Below are 16512 nucleotides of genomic sequence, written 5' to 3'. Positions count from 1 at the left end.
TAAGGATGCCCCCCTCCTGGTGGTGCATGATGTGATTGGTTTGCACAGTGCCAGGAGACTGTGGCCTTTCTGCTGCCATGTGGCATTGGCTTTCCTTGTGTCACCCACAGCCACCTAAAGGAAGTTCTGGGTTTCTCTCCATTCTCCCACCTTCCTCCTGCTCTCCCTCTCTCTTCCTTCCTGTTCCCACTATTCTTTCCATAGAAGTTACAGTGTTTCAGATTCTGCATCCTGGCTATGTTAAGTTGGCATGTATCCTTTCTATCTTTCCAACGGATTTCTACTTGCTGTGCTTTATGGGAGATTCTGATTTGTGTTCTTATTATGAGGATTTAGAACATGGATGGTTAGCATGGAGGAAAGGAAGCCTGAAGCTTGGGGTCTTAGTTCTGCTGCTCAACAGCAAATATGGCTCATGTTCTGTCACTCGTCCATTCATTCATTCATTCATTCACTCTTTGTCAGTTTCATGCAAGCACATAACATATTTGATCATAGTTACCCCATCGACCTCTCTTGTTGTCCTCTACTCTGCTGAACTCTTTCCCCCAACAAGTCTCCTTCTTCCTCCCACACTGTGCGTGGCCTCCTGGGTTTAATAGGGTCACTTGTATGAGCAGGGATGAGAGGTTATTTACTGGTGAGTGGCCTCTTGTCAGTGTTACTCCTCAGAGCTGGTGATAGTGGCTGTATGGCTCTGCTGTGACTGTGGGAGGGGACGGTGCCTGGGCTGTGGGCAGCTCCGCACTGGCCATGCTGCTGTTCAGCTCACGCTTGTTTCCCACTGTTCCTCCAGAGCCCACGTGGCAGTGCCATGCTTGTGCCCTCTGGTGCTTCTCACTGCCTGGGAGACACTGTGACTTGTGTTTCTTGCAAGTTGACTTCTGAAGTTAAGACTCATGACTTACCCGAATTACACTTTAAATACAATAACATTGCCATAATAAAATCCTTAATGTTTAAAGATTTTTTTTAAAAAAGCAATTTTTAAAGAATAATGTTAAGTAGTTTATTAATGTGTGTGTATGCTTGCATGCATGCACACCAGAGTTTGATGTCTGGTGTCTTCTTCTATTGATTTCCATTTCAGTGTTTTAGACAGGATCGCTCATTGAGTGTGGGCCTCTCTGGTTTGGTAAGCCTCAGGGACCCTCCTGTTTCTGCCTTTCCATCGCTAGGATTGTAGGTGTGTGTCATGCCTGGCTTTTACATGAGTGCTGGGGCTTGAGCCCAGATTCTTCTGCCTACATGTCAAGTACATGTACCAACTGAGTCATCTCCCCTGCCAATAGTTTATTCTCATATCTAGCTATTATTGTTTTATCTACTTAAATAGAGAAATTCTTTTATTAGAAGTTTCATCTACTTTGTAATTTTCTTTGCCATGGCTTTTAGTATTCACACATTGGTGAATTCAGTAGTCTCTCATAGTACCCAGAATAACTACCAGAATCATTTTTTCAAGGTGGTGGGGGGAGAATTTTAAAATAGTTTAAAATTTATTTAAAAATTATTTATTTATTTGCTTTTTTTTGCTTGAGACAGGTTAGCTTCAAACACATGACAATCTTCCTGAGTCTCAAGTGCTGGAATTTTAGGCATGAGCGACCTTGCTCAGCACAGAATATTTAAAAAGGACCCTATAGACCCCCAGCAGTGGGGGCGGGATGACGCTGACTCCTTTCCCTGCTCCTGGGACCCGTTTCCTCCTGGGTGGATATGAGGGTGTGTGCCTAGTCTTATTGCAACTTGATATGCCATGTTCACCTGATGTCCTCTGGAGGCCTGCCCTTTTCTGAAGGGAAACAGAGCAGGAGTGGATCGGGGGAGAGGGGAGGTGGTGGTGGGAGACTGGAAAAGTAGAGGGACGGGAAACTGCAGTTGCAATGTGTTGTATGAAAGAAGAATAAAAAGAAGAAGAAGGAAGGAAGGAGGAGGAAGAAGGAGGAAGAAGGAAAGGGAAGGAAAAGAAGAAGGAGGAGGAGGAGGAGGAGGAGGAGGAGGAGAAGAAGAAGAGGAAGAAGAAGAAGAAGAAGAAGAAGAAGAAGAAGAAGAAGAAGAAGAAGGAGAAGAAGAAGAAGAAGAAGAAGAAGAAGAAGAAGAAGAAGAAGAAGAAGAAAATTAGGCTGAGCAAGCCATGAGGAGCAACCAGTGAGCAGCATTCCTTCGTGGTCTCTGCATTAATTCCTGTCTCCAGGTTCCTGCCCTGCCTGCCTTCAAGGATGAACTGTGATATGGAAGTGTAAGGGAATAACCACTCCCTCCAAACAAAATAAAACAAACAAACAAACAAAAAACTCCCAGAAATAAAACCTAGTGGCTAGTTAGTCATGGTAGTCCCAGTTAGAGCTGGAAGTAAGCTTGGTTACACTGTAGACGACAGAGGGGTCCCATGAGAATTAGACACAGTCCTGTAGGTGTGGAGAAGAGAACAGCCATGTATATGGCACAAAGCAAGGCTGGGCAGAAGGATGAGGGTCCAGAGGAGTCTTGCCTGACTGAGCACTGTGAGCACCAGCAGTTGGGAGCCAAGAAGCAGGCAGAGTACTAGGGTAAGGCTCCCTTTCCTTCTAGTCTGAGGAGGGTCCTCCATGCGTATGAGTGGGATAGTGGTGCCAGCGGTGCCCAAGATCCAGTTAGAGGTGCTGGAGAAGTGTAAGAGTCTCATGGAGACACTGCAGAGTGACTAGGCTCCCTGGCGTGACCAGATCTCTTTGGTAGTACCTTTTCTTTGCCTTGTGCACACACCGTACACCTACGTATTGCTAATCTTTTACTGTCTCATGGCTTTAAGTTCTCTTAGGCAGTTCATGTTGCAGGGAGAGTCCAAAGACAGCTCCTTTCAGAGCCATGTTCCTTGAGGTCAGTGTGGGGAAGAAGACAGAAAATTCAAGGAATGTCCCAGCAATAAAAGGTGCTTATCCTCCAAGTGGCTTCCAGGGAGAAATCTGGGGTTCATCTTATGACAAAGCGACTGCCTCCTCTCTGCCTTTGGCTCATCTCTGAAGTAGCAGCCCTGTCTTCCAGACTGCTTGTAGCCATCACTTCTGGGTTGCTGCCCATCTCCCTCCAATGAGAACCCGAAGTGGTGCATTTTATTTGGCTTATTTGTCTCTCTTCTAGCCCCTTGGAAGTTTCCCTTCATTTCCTATTCCATATGTCCTTTCAGTGTTATCATGAATAGCATCCTGATGTTCCTAAGACTCAATCATTGGAGTCTTAGACTCATGGAGCTCTTCCAGGGCTGAGGTCCATGCGTGTAGAGCTCATGCCTAACATTCTGGGAGGCACTGGTTTCCATCCCTGGTACTGGGGTTGGGGGGGGGATGATAGAAAAAGAGCTTTAGAAATTTCTTTGTACAGTGCCCCTATTTTACAGAGAACTAAAATGAAGCCTCATTGGTCAGCAACGGGAGAGCATGTTTCTAGAAGGCACATGTTTCTACTGGGGAGATTCTGTGTAGTTTTTCAGTTCTTCAGAATTTATCTTTGGGCTTACATTGTCATTAGATCCACTGATCTTTCAAGCCCGTTCCTTTTATTTCTGCAAACTGTGTGCTGACTTTAAACTGCTTTGTTTATCTTGGAAAGCCTCTTCATTTTTCATTTTTTGAGTCTACCTCCCAGCAAACTATCTGATGATTATCACAGAAACTGAGTAGTTGTTGGATTCATCTGTCTTTGTCTGGTATCCTCCTTGAATCTTTCTTTTACTTACCTCTCAGCCTCTGAGCTTTGTTTTTCTTCACTGTCTGTCAACCTGGCCCTTCAAGGGCATCTGTCCTCAGTTCTCACCAGAGGACATTTCATTGATGTATTTATAGCTTTTACGTATCTTTTGTGTGTGTTTTAAGTGGTCATTGAATGATGTCATTACTCATACCAGGTGTAGTCTGCAGTGAAAAATGTGTCCTGTGATTTGTTTTTCAACTTAGTGTTCTAAGACCTTAAAGGAAATTTGATCAACTTTTTGTATAGGTGTGTTTATAGAAGAATTAGATTCAGGTCAGCTGTGCATTAGCACAAGTCTAAATGTTCCCTAAAGCAAAAAGCAAACTTTCTAAATTCATATTCTATTCTGTGCAGAGCAAGGTTCCCCCCGCCCCTGTGGGAATACCTCTTTGAAAATGTACAGAAAGTTTATGAGCTGTGTGATTTGCTCAAACAAAGATTCACTTCTGTAAGCAGCTCCTAAGGAACAATCTCACTCGTCCTACTTGGCAGAGCAGATCTGTCCTTGGCAGCTTATTTATTGCCACATGGTGGACGGGCATGACACATGGAAGATGTGTGTGTGTGTGTGTGTGTGTGTGTGAGTGTGTGTGTGAGTGTGTGTGCATTCAGTGTCTCTGTCTACTTCTGTCTGTGTGTGTGTGTGTCCAGATTCAAACTAGGTCCTTGATTGCTTCCTGAATACTGAAGTAACTTGATTTTGAGGAGAAGGTGTTTTTGTTTTTACAGTTTTAAACATTTTTATAAAATGTATTTTGATCATAGTCTTTCCCCTCCCCCATGTCTTCCTAGATCCTACAGACCTCCATACCTCTTTCTCTCTCTACTCCTCCCAGAAAAACAAAAAAGCAAAACGAAACAAAAAATAGCAAACCATAACAAAAAAAAAAAGGTAAAAGAAAAGAAAAAAAAAAGCCTAACCAAACCAAACCAACCAACCAAACAAACAAAAAACACTAAAAAATCATGGAGCCTGCTTTGTGTTGGAAAACTACTGGGTTTTTATATACCCAGTTTCACTCCAGTGGAGGAAACTGCTTTCCCTCTCCCAGCAGGTACCAGTTGCAAGTAGCTTCTTGGTCAAGGGTGGAACTCATGCTTGCTTCTCTGGAAAGTACAAGCGTTTGTTTCCCTTTTTCTTTTTCTAGATGTGGGAGGAATGTAGAGAGTACAGTAGTCATTAATTTCATATATATCTTATAGAATTAAAATGCATGTTAACATTTAAAGTTATATTTAAATTTATTACTTAATTAAACGTTTTTGAAATGGGAATCTCACTGTGTTGTCTAGGCTGGCCTCGAACTCTTGGGCATAAGCCATGCTTTCCCCTCAGTTTCCCAAGTAGCTGTCGTTATAGGTGTAAAGCCACTGTTCTTGGCTTAGATTTATGTTTTAATCAATGTATAAGAACATAAACATTCTACATATTTAAGGAGAACCATGAATACATTGTGTACTCTCTCTCTTTTTTTTTTTCCGTGTTTTTGTGGTTAAAACCGGGGCTTTTTCCCTGCTAAGTAGGCTCTTTACCATAGGGCTTTCTCTCCAGACTGCTGTGCCATGCTTAAATCAGGTTCGACGCATTCGTCGCAAACACATGATGCCAGCCTTCTGCAGAAGCACCACACCCTTCCCGTCTTGCTGTTTGCAGTGTTCAGTGTATCCTGACTATCTGCCTCCTGACTGCATGTAGCCTTCCTCCTACCTCTCTGTGACATTTACACATTGGTCAGCCATTTCCTCTTCTTCCTTTCCTCATCTATTCCTGACATAGTTTCACAAGGCAGAAGAAAAATTTGCCCATTTATATTGACCTGGATGTAACCAACTCCACTGTTCCCAGAATTCTAGAGGTGATAGAGATGGTTCAGAATATGAAACCCAGGCAAGTCCATCCAGAATGGCGGGGAATTCAAAGAGGGTTTGAAGCTGAGCACGGTAGTGTATGCCTGTAATCCCAGTACTCAGGGAGGCAGAGGCAGGTGGATCGCTGTGAGTTCAAGGCCAGCCTGGTCTACAAAGCAAGTCTTGGCCAGCCAAGGCTACACAGAGAAACCCTTTCTCGAACTACAAAAACAAAGAGAGGAAAAAAAAAAAAAAAGAAAATGAAGAGGTTTTGAGAAGCAGAGCTTAAGGTGAGGAGCGTGTTGTGAGCACGGGGGTGGGGTGGATCTGAACAGGAGCATCGAACAGCTTAAGAGAAGGTGCCCTCCCACTCTTCTTTCTATCTAGTTGGGGACTTCTCCCAGGAGAGAACAGTTAAAAGACCTGGCTTCTTATTAATGGTCTCTTAGTCATTATATTTAATCGCCCTGGTCCTTGCAACAGCTCCCATTAAGGCTTTACTGCTGTATTATTAATGAGAAAGAGTCATTGTGGTTAAGGGAGGTTTAACTACCTCGACTGTAACAAACAGTAGATATGAGAATGAATGACTCCGGCGAAGTCATTAACTCCGGAAATGTTCAGGAGCTTTGCAATTAAGTCCTTGTCATGTGTTTCTCTGCTCTGGCGTTTATATCCTAGCAGCCAGCTGTTTAAGCGGCCGTGGCGTTGAGTAAACGCAGCCATTTACATAGCGTGGTTAACATTCCTGTGGAAGTCATGTTTTAAAACAGCACCATACAAGCCTGTATATTTGCAACAAGAACTGTTATTCTGTTTCACATATTGTAACATCTCTAATTTATTTTTCTTCTTTTAAAAGAGGCACAGATTCAAATTGAGCATACTAATGGCTGTGTGGATTACTTGTTTTCACATTGTCTAATATTTTAAGTTATTGTCTAGATACATCTGTGTCTCAAAGTGTACTTCGGCATTTTCTGGGCTGTACTGTAATTTTCACTATATTATCTCATACTTTGCTTTAAACAGGAATGGTAAAAGTTTTGAAGTTTTAATTTCAGTTTTTCCCATTGCTCAGAATTTGATGACATGAAATGAAAAGAGGTTTCCATAGCTGCTAACATTCACCAGATTTTGTTCCAAAGCATGGACTTTAGTAGACTTTTGAATTAAATCCACATTCTCCACCCAAGTCTAGTGATAAAATCCAATAGTTCAAAGATAGGTATGCCATAAACAGCTATAGTTAAATAATCTAAAAAAAATTTAAAACATGGAAATACAATAAACCAAGAATTGATCACTTTATAGTGGAATACTCTATAAACTGTCTGCACTGGGGACATGTGGTGAGCTTTAGAACATCTGTGTTCTATAATTCTAAAAAGCGTGCCGTGTATTTGGAGGCCTACGCTCCCCTTCTGCACACATGCAAAAAGACAGCTTAATACAGTTTCCCCCTAGATTTCCAATTTGCATTTGCTTATCTATTCTTAATTAAATATAATTTGGAATAGAAATACATAACTTAAAATATTTGCCCCAGCTAAGTATTCATCACTTAAAACTGAAGTGTGCTCACAAAGAAATGGACTGTAAATCTCGCTAGTGTGTCTAAAACAAAGATCACACACTGACCTAATCCCCGCTGAAAGGGAGAAATCATTTGTGATCTGTACGTGGCGCAGGGAAGGTTTTTGTTTTCAGTGACTGTCTTAATTTTGACGGAAAGCTGATTATCAGGGTGGCAGAGCAGGTGTGATCACAGAGGTGCACCTTTGCTTGTATAGTTCAGTGTTGGCATCACCTCCCTCCCTGAACTGAGGTTAAGGAGACCTTAAAACCTCTCTGCTGCATGAGACCGCTGAGCTGACCCCCAGGAAAATGTTGTCTTGAGGCTAGACCGTTTTGAAGTTGAACAAACGCCGTGTTTTCTGGGTTGCCTAGAAGGTTGTGTGCGTGTAAACAGTGCTAAGCAGCCCGGGAGGGAGGAAGCCACACCATGTGAGCTGTGCAAATGGTATTGCTGCCTCTTAGCTTTTGCTTATATTTTTAAGTAATTTTTCATTGTTTTAAAAATGTGCAGAGTCTTCTGGACACGTAGAAATTTGTTCATGCTCTCTGCCTCACTTTTTTCTCTTCCTCCTCCAAAACTGACAGTGTGTGTTCAACATTGTGGAAGAGCAAAGGGCAGCGCCTGAGGCTCTGAGGCGTTGCCTGCTCCACTCCTGAACACAGCCCACTGCCCCTAGCTCTTTTCTTGCATCACATCCTTGGTGCTTGCTGGCACCCCATGTCCCAGAGGTGAACAAAGCTAAGGAACCCCAAGGTTATCAGTGAGCAGTGAGAAGCAGAGAGATCCAGGTCCTAACAGAGCAGTGGCTTGAGTGGAGCTTCTGGAAATGTCTTGCAGCCATGCCTTCACCATGGGAGGGACAAGGGGCTGTGGTCCAGGTGATCAGGCTTACCGCCCCACACGTGCAACTGGAAAGTGGCACAGGCTACATTCCACTTGTTCCACTTCTGAGAGGCTCTGATGTTCCCCTAGCTTCAGGGACACCTGAAGCTGTTTCCACTGAGGGCTTCCCGGACCTAAGCCCTACTCTCCGATGGCATCTTTGTTATCACACTGTCTTGGGGTCCTTACTGTAGACTGAGCATTTGTGATAAGCACTGGAAGTTCTTGGGGCCAAAAGTTTTTGGAGTATTTGTAGAATTGTGACCAATTGAACATTCCTAAGGGGAAAAAAAAATGAAACACCCTGACATACGAAGTTTACTGAATGCTGACATTATGTCCCCCAAATTCAGACCTTAGAAGCATTTTGGACTTTCAGTTTAGGGTTGCCTGACCTGGCCTGACTTTTTAAAGATCAGACTGTTGAGACTTGGGGAAGGACATAAATGGCTGTCGGTGTCTCCTCTGAGGGAGAGGCTGTGTTAGCTGAGACATGAGGCAAGCCTTCTTCCAGGGTGTGTGTGAGTCGGCTCTCACAGCTGGCGTTCCTGTGGCCCATCTCCAGTGTAAGAAAGGCCTCCCTGTGGCCAGTATGCCTACAGGGACTGCTCTAGAATCATGGCTCCCAACATGCAGAAATCATTCTATTTTCTTTTAAATTAAAAATTATTTTACAGTATTTGTCCAGAGATGTAATTTTCAGTGGAGAGAAAGACCCTTCATCTGAATCCACACTTCTGGTCTTCCCACCCCCTGCTCCCTGCCGCAGAAGGCTGAGTATCCAGTCCTGTTCTTTATTTCATTTCATCAATGAAGAGAAATGTTTAGAAATTTTCCTGAATTTGCTTTTAGCCGGGAATTAATTTGCTTGCGAGGAGATGGTTATAAAGTTGGAAGTAAACCCTAAGATAGTGACTGATGGCTTGAACACACTCTTTTGTTGTTTCTCTCAAGGACTTTCATAGAGATGTGTGGGAAATAACGAGGCTCAGGCTGTTTCCTCAGCACAGGGCTGGCTGCATTTGTCTAGAAGTCCCTTCTGGATTTACAGGCCTAGAGAGTGGAGGATTGCTTTTTACTGTGCGCTCTGGCAAGGCTGAATTTCCTCGGGGTGGGCCAGTGGGAGCAGCCCATGTGTGGGGGTACTATGGATGAGGCTTTGCTGTCTGCAGTCCATGTCCCTGTGAGCCCAGGACGAGTGGGCTGACCCTTTTCTTCTGCTTTCCCTGTGTCCACTTACATAACACACCCCAGGGCACAGGGGTGCTTGCTCAGTGGTAGAGTACTTGCATATATATGTAAAAGGGCCAAAATTTGATTCTACACATCAGACAACCCAAATAAACAAAACAGAAGCGAACAACACCAGCATCCTTGCTGATGCTCTTCAGCCACTATGAGGAAGCTGGTAGGACCTTTTCAAGGATGTGTTAGGTCTCCTGGTAAAGAAAGAGAGGAGAGGGCAGTAAGGGGGCTCAGTGGGTAAAGGCACTTGCTACCAAGACTGACCACTTGAGTTCAGTCTCCAGGACCCACGTGGTGGAAGGTGAAAATGCAAATTATTTTCTGACCTCTACACAAGGACTGTGGCCCCCCCTTCAAGAAATGCAAATGAAAAAACAAAAAGAGATGAGGCAAAGTATGCCATATGTTGAACTGTTGGTTCATTTTCTAGAATTCTGTTCTTTTTGATTTTGCCTTGACTTTCTGTCCATAGGAGGAGATCTGTCCAGTTGGTTTTTCTGAACTTAGTGTACTAATTCATGTGCTTAACAAATGAGTGTAAAAAGACAGTAGCATTTTGGTGATGTGTAAATGGTGCTGTGTTCTGAATGACAGGAACAGAAGAGTATTAAATGCCCTTATCTTTTCAATGGCAGCTGTCCCTCAGGATCTGTGGGGGTGAGTTCTAGGATCCCCTGAACATGCCCATGTTCAGGTCTCTTACCTAAATGCCACAGCACTGCACAGAAACCACACGTAGTTTCAGCATCTCAGCATAACTCATCATCCTGAAAGCAGTGGAAGTACTCTAGAAACATCTATTGTAACATGTTTGGTCCTCATGCACCTGCTACTCCCAATAACTTCAGTCTGCCATTGGTTGGATATGTGGCCTAGAGCCTGGGGCCTGGTTTATTATTTATTTATTTTACTTAGTCAAGGTGCCAAGTGGACAAGAGCAAAGCAATGATTTTTAAAATTTTTTTTCTTTATTAATTATACTTTATTCACTTTGTATCCCCCCTGTGGTTCTCTCCCTCCTCCTGTCCCAATCCCTTCCTTCCTCCACCCTCTGCATGCATGCCCCTACCCAACTCCACTGATAGGGGAAGACTTCTTTTCCTTCCTTCTGATCCTAGTCAATTAGGTCTCATCAGGAGTGGCTGCATTGTCTTCTTCTATGGCCTGGTAATGCTGCTCCCCCCTCAGGGGGAGGTAATTAAAGAGCAGGCCAATCAGTTCATGTCAGAGACAGTCTCTGTTCCTATTACAATGAAACCCACTTGGACACTGAACTGCCATGGGCTACATCTGTGCAGGGGTCTTAGGTTATCTCCATGCATAGTCCTTGTTTGGAATATCAGTCTCAGGAAAGACCCCTGTGCTCAGATTTCCCCTGTTTACCAGATTTTTTGGTTCTGTTGCTCTCCTTGTGGAGTTCCTGTCCTCTCCAGATCTTACTGTTTCCCACTTCTTTCATAAGATTCTCTGCACTCTGCCCAAAGGTTGCCCATAAGTCTCAGCAAAAGTGATGATTTTTAAAAGTCACCTTTTTCCTATTTGTAATGATGGAAACAATAACAGCAACAAAAAATGCACCTAGAACTTAAGCCTTTAGAAGAACCATTTATTCCTGCCCATCTTGTGTCTCTCCTCAGTGTTGGACTTGGTCTCCCATCTGGCCTTGTGTTTTAGAGCTGGTTCTGAAGACATCTTTGTGATGACAGTTTTGTCCAAGGGAATATTCATTGAGGCCACGAGATGACTGTGGTTGCATACTTTCATGAAGGCTTGCTCTTCGGCCTCTTGCAGATTTTCTTCTTGTGTGTGCATCTGTTGATTTAGTGAGAGTAGCAGCTAGCTAATTCCAGGTACCAGAGTATGGCCACAGGAAGAGTCTGAAGGCCATCACTGATGTTCTTCACGATTGTGGTTTTGCATCTGGAGGAGAGCACAGCCAGGACTAGCCCCACTTTCCCTCATTTCACCAACTTTCCCATTGGTCAGCAACCAGCAGGTGCCCAGCAGAAAGGATGTAAGAGCACCCTTAGTCTTTAGCTTTACAATAACTGACTAGGAAGGTATTGATTTTAAAGGCATCAACTGAGTGACGATAAGACCAGAGGTAGACGGTCCCCTTTCCCCTGTTTACCAGCCCCCCTGCTCACCAGCCCAGAGTGTGTTTTTGGCTAGGGGATGTGATAGGCATGATATTTCTGCCCATGTGACGTGATCTCCACACTGTGCGGTGCAGAAGGGACTGTGTTTTTCTGGGGCTCCGGGAGAGAGGAAGGAGAAGGTATTTAGGAAGACAGAGCTTTTTCTAACAGTGGGGATGTAAAACTGAGGCTGGCACTTCTGTTGGCATCTCTGTGCTCTGGGTGTGGCTTTTGAAATAAGAACCAGGGGGCTAGAGGATTTGTTTTCACTCTACTGTGTTTGGAAATATTCTGCCAGTCAAGACAGAAAGCCTTCTGGGCATCCCTCCTGACCCACGGGCTGCATATGTGCATACCCAAATCACCATGGATGGAAAACCCTCAGCACACATACTTCAGTTATCTTTGTTCCCTAAACCAGGGCTTTAAACCTCCCCCTCTCAGGAACACTTTGTGCTCCTGGTTGTATACTCATGTAACATAGGTACTCTAGTCAAACACTCGCTAATAACAAATCACAAAGAAATTTAAAGCAGGTCTTTGGCCTGGATGTAAGGATGAAACCAGTCTGCATGCTCGTGAGGTGGTGTGCTCACTGACATTCACACGAAGACTGAAACCTTGACGGGTGTCTGACGTGCAGATAGAGTACTTTCAGTGCCTTCCACAGTTGACCGTGATTTTGGTTTTATAATCGTCAGTGCTGAGGGCATTGCTTTGCATAAATATATCTACAAAAATGTCAGAAATATGTCTAGATCATTTTAGAAATTGCTGGCAATTATATTCTAACCTCAACCCAAGATGTATTTTTTTTTTAAAGTAAAACTCGAGTCAGAAACTCAGGTTTTTATGGAACTCAAATAAATAATTTTTAAAATCAAACATTCTAACATAATAAAATCCAAAGATTTTCTAATTTGAAAAACTTATGTGTTAAAGTGGAAAGTATTAAAGTCTTCGTTTCTCATAATGAAATGGTTTTGTTTTTATGAGAGCAGAAAAGTTTTTATGTATGGTGAAAACATGACAATTCATTGGACTTAACAGTCTCCAGTCTGAGCCAAGCTGCTTCAGGCAATGCTGGTTGGCTCTGTGCAGCTGAGAGCGTGAGCAGTACGGAACACGCATGACGCACTGTTCCGAGCATGGCTGCAGTGAGGCCCTGTGATGCAACATGTGAGTGTGCTTGCTGCCAGAAGCAGCTCAGATTAATTTCGAATCTGAGTGTCAATTAGTCTTGGTTGCTGCACATTTGGAGACATTACATAGTTGTCAGTTCTGTTTGTGGCCTCCTCGTTCAGTTGCGTGATCCCACATGGGACCACACCCCACAGTTTAGGAAGCTGTGTCTTTAGTGATACCGGGAAGCAATTTCTGCAGCATTTACTCTGTACTAGGTATCACTGGACAGTTTCAAGTGCATGCAGGATGTGGTGGATTCTGTGCACACACACCACTTTTACGTGTGGAGACTGGAACACCCACAGATTTTGTGGGGCGTCTTAAAGCCAATCCTTTGAGTATTCCCAGGTGCCATGGCTATTCTTAAAATGTGCATTGAGAATGCTCTGCTTTAGAAATCTCCCAGGGATTGTTTGTTAGTTTATTTGATTGCCAAGACAGCCTTTCTCTGTGTGGTCCTGGCTGTCCTGGAACTGACTCAATAGACCAGGCTGGACTTGAACTCAGAGATCCTTCTGCGTATGCCTACCGAGTGCTAGGGTTAAAGGCCTGCACTGCCGCTGCCCGGCCCTCGCAGGGATTTTTAAAGAACAGCCATTTTGTGAGTTTTGAGATCAGAATTCTGAAGGGTAGAAGCTCACACAGCCCCCGGGTGGAGGACATGCCTCAGGTGAGCGCGTGCGCACTGCAGCCTGAGTGGACAGGCTTCAGGGTGTGATCCACGCAACAGGGTGCTTCAAGATGCCACGCACCGCTGACACTGCCAGCGTCACTGCATATAGCAAGTAGCCTATAGAAATCCGACGGAGATGCTTCTCAGAGCCTCTGCTTGGGCAGATGCCCCGGGGGGGGGGGTGTCCCCATCCAAATGCTGAAAATGAGGACGGTCCAGTGGGCCAGTTGTCCCGTGAATGCGGTGTCACAGGACACTCCTAGAACCTATCTGGACACCCTGAGCCGATTAGTGTTTTTGTGGTAAATCTTACATTCATCAAGGTGCTGCCTTTCTCTTGACTTCATCAGTGACATTTCTACTTTGAATAGCTAGATTGTGGGGGGAAAAAAACCCCTAATGAATATTGTCTAAAAGAAAAGTCAGTATTTTGATTTTCTCCCATTCCCCAAATTGTTTAGACTCTTTTGTGCTTTAGCCATCTTGAATAAGATATTCAAATGTCCTTAACTTGATGCAGTTAAAAACAGTTTTTGCAAAACGAATTGAAGCAGTTAAAAATGGATTTTTTTTCCATTTTTGGTGGTAAACAAGTCCAAAAAATTCATCTGATAGTGAAAATATAAAATCTAGTGTGAAGCCTCACAGCTTCTACTCTGACAGTAAATGCAACTGTATACAAGTTCATTGAACCGTGTAGTTTTTGATTAGTGTTAATTTCCATTGTGCCTCTTTTTACTTGCAACTTTTTTTCTAAATAATGAAGTTTAAAATAAAAAAAAATGATTTTCTTATTAGGCCTATATGGTTCAAACATCCTTGATTTGGAAGTCTGAACTCTGAAATGTCCCCACATTTAAACCTTTTTCAGCACTAACATGATGTCACAAGTGGAAAATTCCATATTATGAGAATTTTAATGAAAACATATGATGCAAGATTGCCTCCGGGCTATTTGTAGAAGGTATATTTGAAACATAAGTGGATTTTGTGCTTAGATATGGGTCCCCTATCCTAGATAACTTATTATGCATATGCAGATAGCCCCAAATTTGAAAAAAGTCATTTAAAAGTATTCTGGTCGAAAGCGTTTTGAGTAATGGGGACTCAACTTGTGTAACAATGGGAATATTGCTTTTTAACGAGGCAGCTACATTTTGCAACGTATTTATTTCCTTTCTTCTTTTTTTGACAGGAAAAACTAACTCAAGAGTGTGTCTTCAGAGAACAGTTTGAAGAGAACTGGTACAACACCTACTCTTCCAACCTGTATAAACACGTGGACACCGGAAGGAGATACTATGTTGCATTAAATAAGGATGGGACTCCGAGAGAAGGGACCAGGACTAAACGGCACCAGAAATTCACACATTTTTTACCTAGACCAGTGGACCCTGACAAAGTACCTGAACTATATAAGGATATTCTAAGCCAAAGTTGACAAAGACAGTGTCTTCACTTGAGCCCTTAAAACATAACCACTATAAATGCTTTCATGCGGTGGGTTCTTATCGATTAGCAGTGCCGTCACCTCAGCTCCACTGTTGCCAAACTTTGTCGCATGCATATGTATGATGGAGGCTTGGATGGGGACTTGCTGATTTGCTCTGCACTTACTGGCTGGTCCTCCTGGAGGGCTGCCTGGGGCCACTTGCTTGATTTATTGTGAAAGCAGGGGAGAGAGGCTGCGTGAGAGGGTGCGAGTGCGTGAGTGGGTGAGTAGAGGGGGACAGCAGCGCGCCAAGAGGACAACGGCCTGATGCATGCTGGGAAATAGACACGCTTTTACATTTTTGATCAGTTGAACTTCATCCTATATCAGCACAGCTGCCATACTTCAACTCATCAGGATTTTTGGCTGGTGGCCTGCTCAAGGGAACACTGCCTTTCCACAGGCGTGGAGGGCGCAGTCTCACCTAAAAGACTATCAGTTCATTCTCGCTGGTATCATAGCCCAGTGAACTTAAAGCAAAGACCTCTTAGTTTAAAAGAAATAAAAAAAGAAAGAAAAAAGAAAAAAAAACAAGAAAAAAGAAAACAAGAGAAAAAGGTTAAATTTATTTATAGAAATTCCAAAGGCAACATTTTATTTATTTTATATATTTATTTATTATATAGAGTTTATTTTTAATGAAATATGTACAGGCCAGATAGGCATTTTGGAAGCTTTAGGCTCTGTAGGCATTAAATGGCAAAGTCTGCTACAAACCTGTGGTAACTTCAAGTAGGTCTATGAGAAATTCTAATGGCCCTAATGTACTAAAGGCGACAATCTATTTTGTGCCCATATTATTATTGTAAACTTCTGCACATCGCTCATGACACTGAGTATTCGCTCTTCAGACTGCTTGTTTCATAGCTTACCCCAGAGGATTAAAGATAAACTGGGTCTCAACCCTTATTCCGTGTCTGTAATTTTCCTCTCCCGTGACGCAGTCTCTCGGTGTAGCGGGCGGTTGGAACACGTGAGGGTTGGCGTGTGTCGTGTTTTAATCTGTGGCAGAGTGTACCAAAGCTAAGCATGACTGTGCTCTTTAACTCGGCCCACCTCCATGACGACATCAGACATGGCGCTGATTTAAAGTCCCTAAGGGAGAGGAAAAAGTTTACGTAGCTCTTCTTTCTCCTCCTCCTCTTTTCCTTCTTCTCCTCCTTCTTTTCTTTTTCTTTCTTTCTTTCTTTCTTTTTTTTTTTTTTTGAGGCAAAAATCAGATGAACAGGATCATTCTTGTAAACTTTTTATTTGTGTCTTGGCTATCAAATATGGAATTATACAAGGACCCTAGGGCTCATTATAACATCTTTTATGGAGATTGCATTTGGTGTGAACTGTCATAATTATATGGGGCTAGTACCCTTCAAGTAAAACTTGCAAAATGAAACCAATAAATCTTTATCAGTCATGATATTAGAGGGGTACTGTACTCATTGCCTGTGCTTTCTTTTCTGATTTGGTCTTCAAGAGTGCTCAGAGAGCAGGTTACTGTACAGAACACTGTTTACAAAACCTTTTATAACATTTGATGCTGAAAAGCTCAAGAATACATATTTATTTGATAGTAAAAATTCTCCTATTCTATTGGGCAAGGGAGATCATTTATTTCTTACTATATACTAAGGTGAAAAGAGCCAAATTCTTGAAGCAATATTTAAGAAACATTATCACTTTCTAGCCAGTTAACATTGGGAAATTAAAAGTGACAGTTAAAAAAAAAAGTATTTGATTTTCT

The 16512-nt window shown here is 43.0% G+C and overlaps 1 protein-coding gene across 1 annotated transcript in view; it reads left to right on the top strand.

The window, feature by feature from the left end:
* Fgf9 (fibroblast growth factor 9) overlaps positions 1 to 16191 on the top strand; it is a 38790-nt gene extending 22599 nt beyond the window's left edge. The window contains exon 3 of the mRNA XM_021639056.2: positions 14478 to 16191. Coding sequence (XP_021494731.1) covers positions 14478 to 14723 — 246 coding nt within the window. The 3' untranslated portion in view covers positions 14724 to 16191. The remainder of the gene's footprint in view (positions 1 to 14477) is intronic.
* The last annotated feature ends 321 nt before the right edge of the window (positions 16192 to 16512 follow it).

The sequence above is a fragment of the Meriones unguiculatus genome, chromosome 9, assembly GCF_030254825.1.
Source record: "Meriones unguiculatus strain TT.TT164.6M chromosome 9, Bangor_MerUng_6.1, whole genome shotgun sequence".
In the NCBI taxonomy this organism is placed as follows: domain Eukaryota; kingdom Metazoa; phylum Chordata; class Mammalia; order Rodentia; family Muridae; genus Meriones; species Meriones unguiculatus.
The sequence above is the reverse complement of the archived record's forward strand: the minus strand, read 5'-3'. Positions and strand labels throughout refer to the sequence as shown.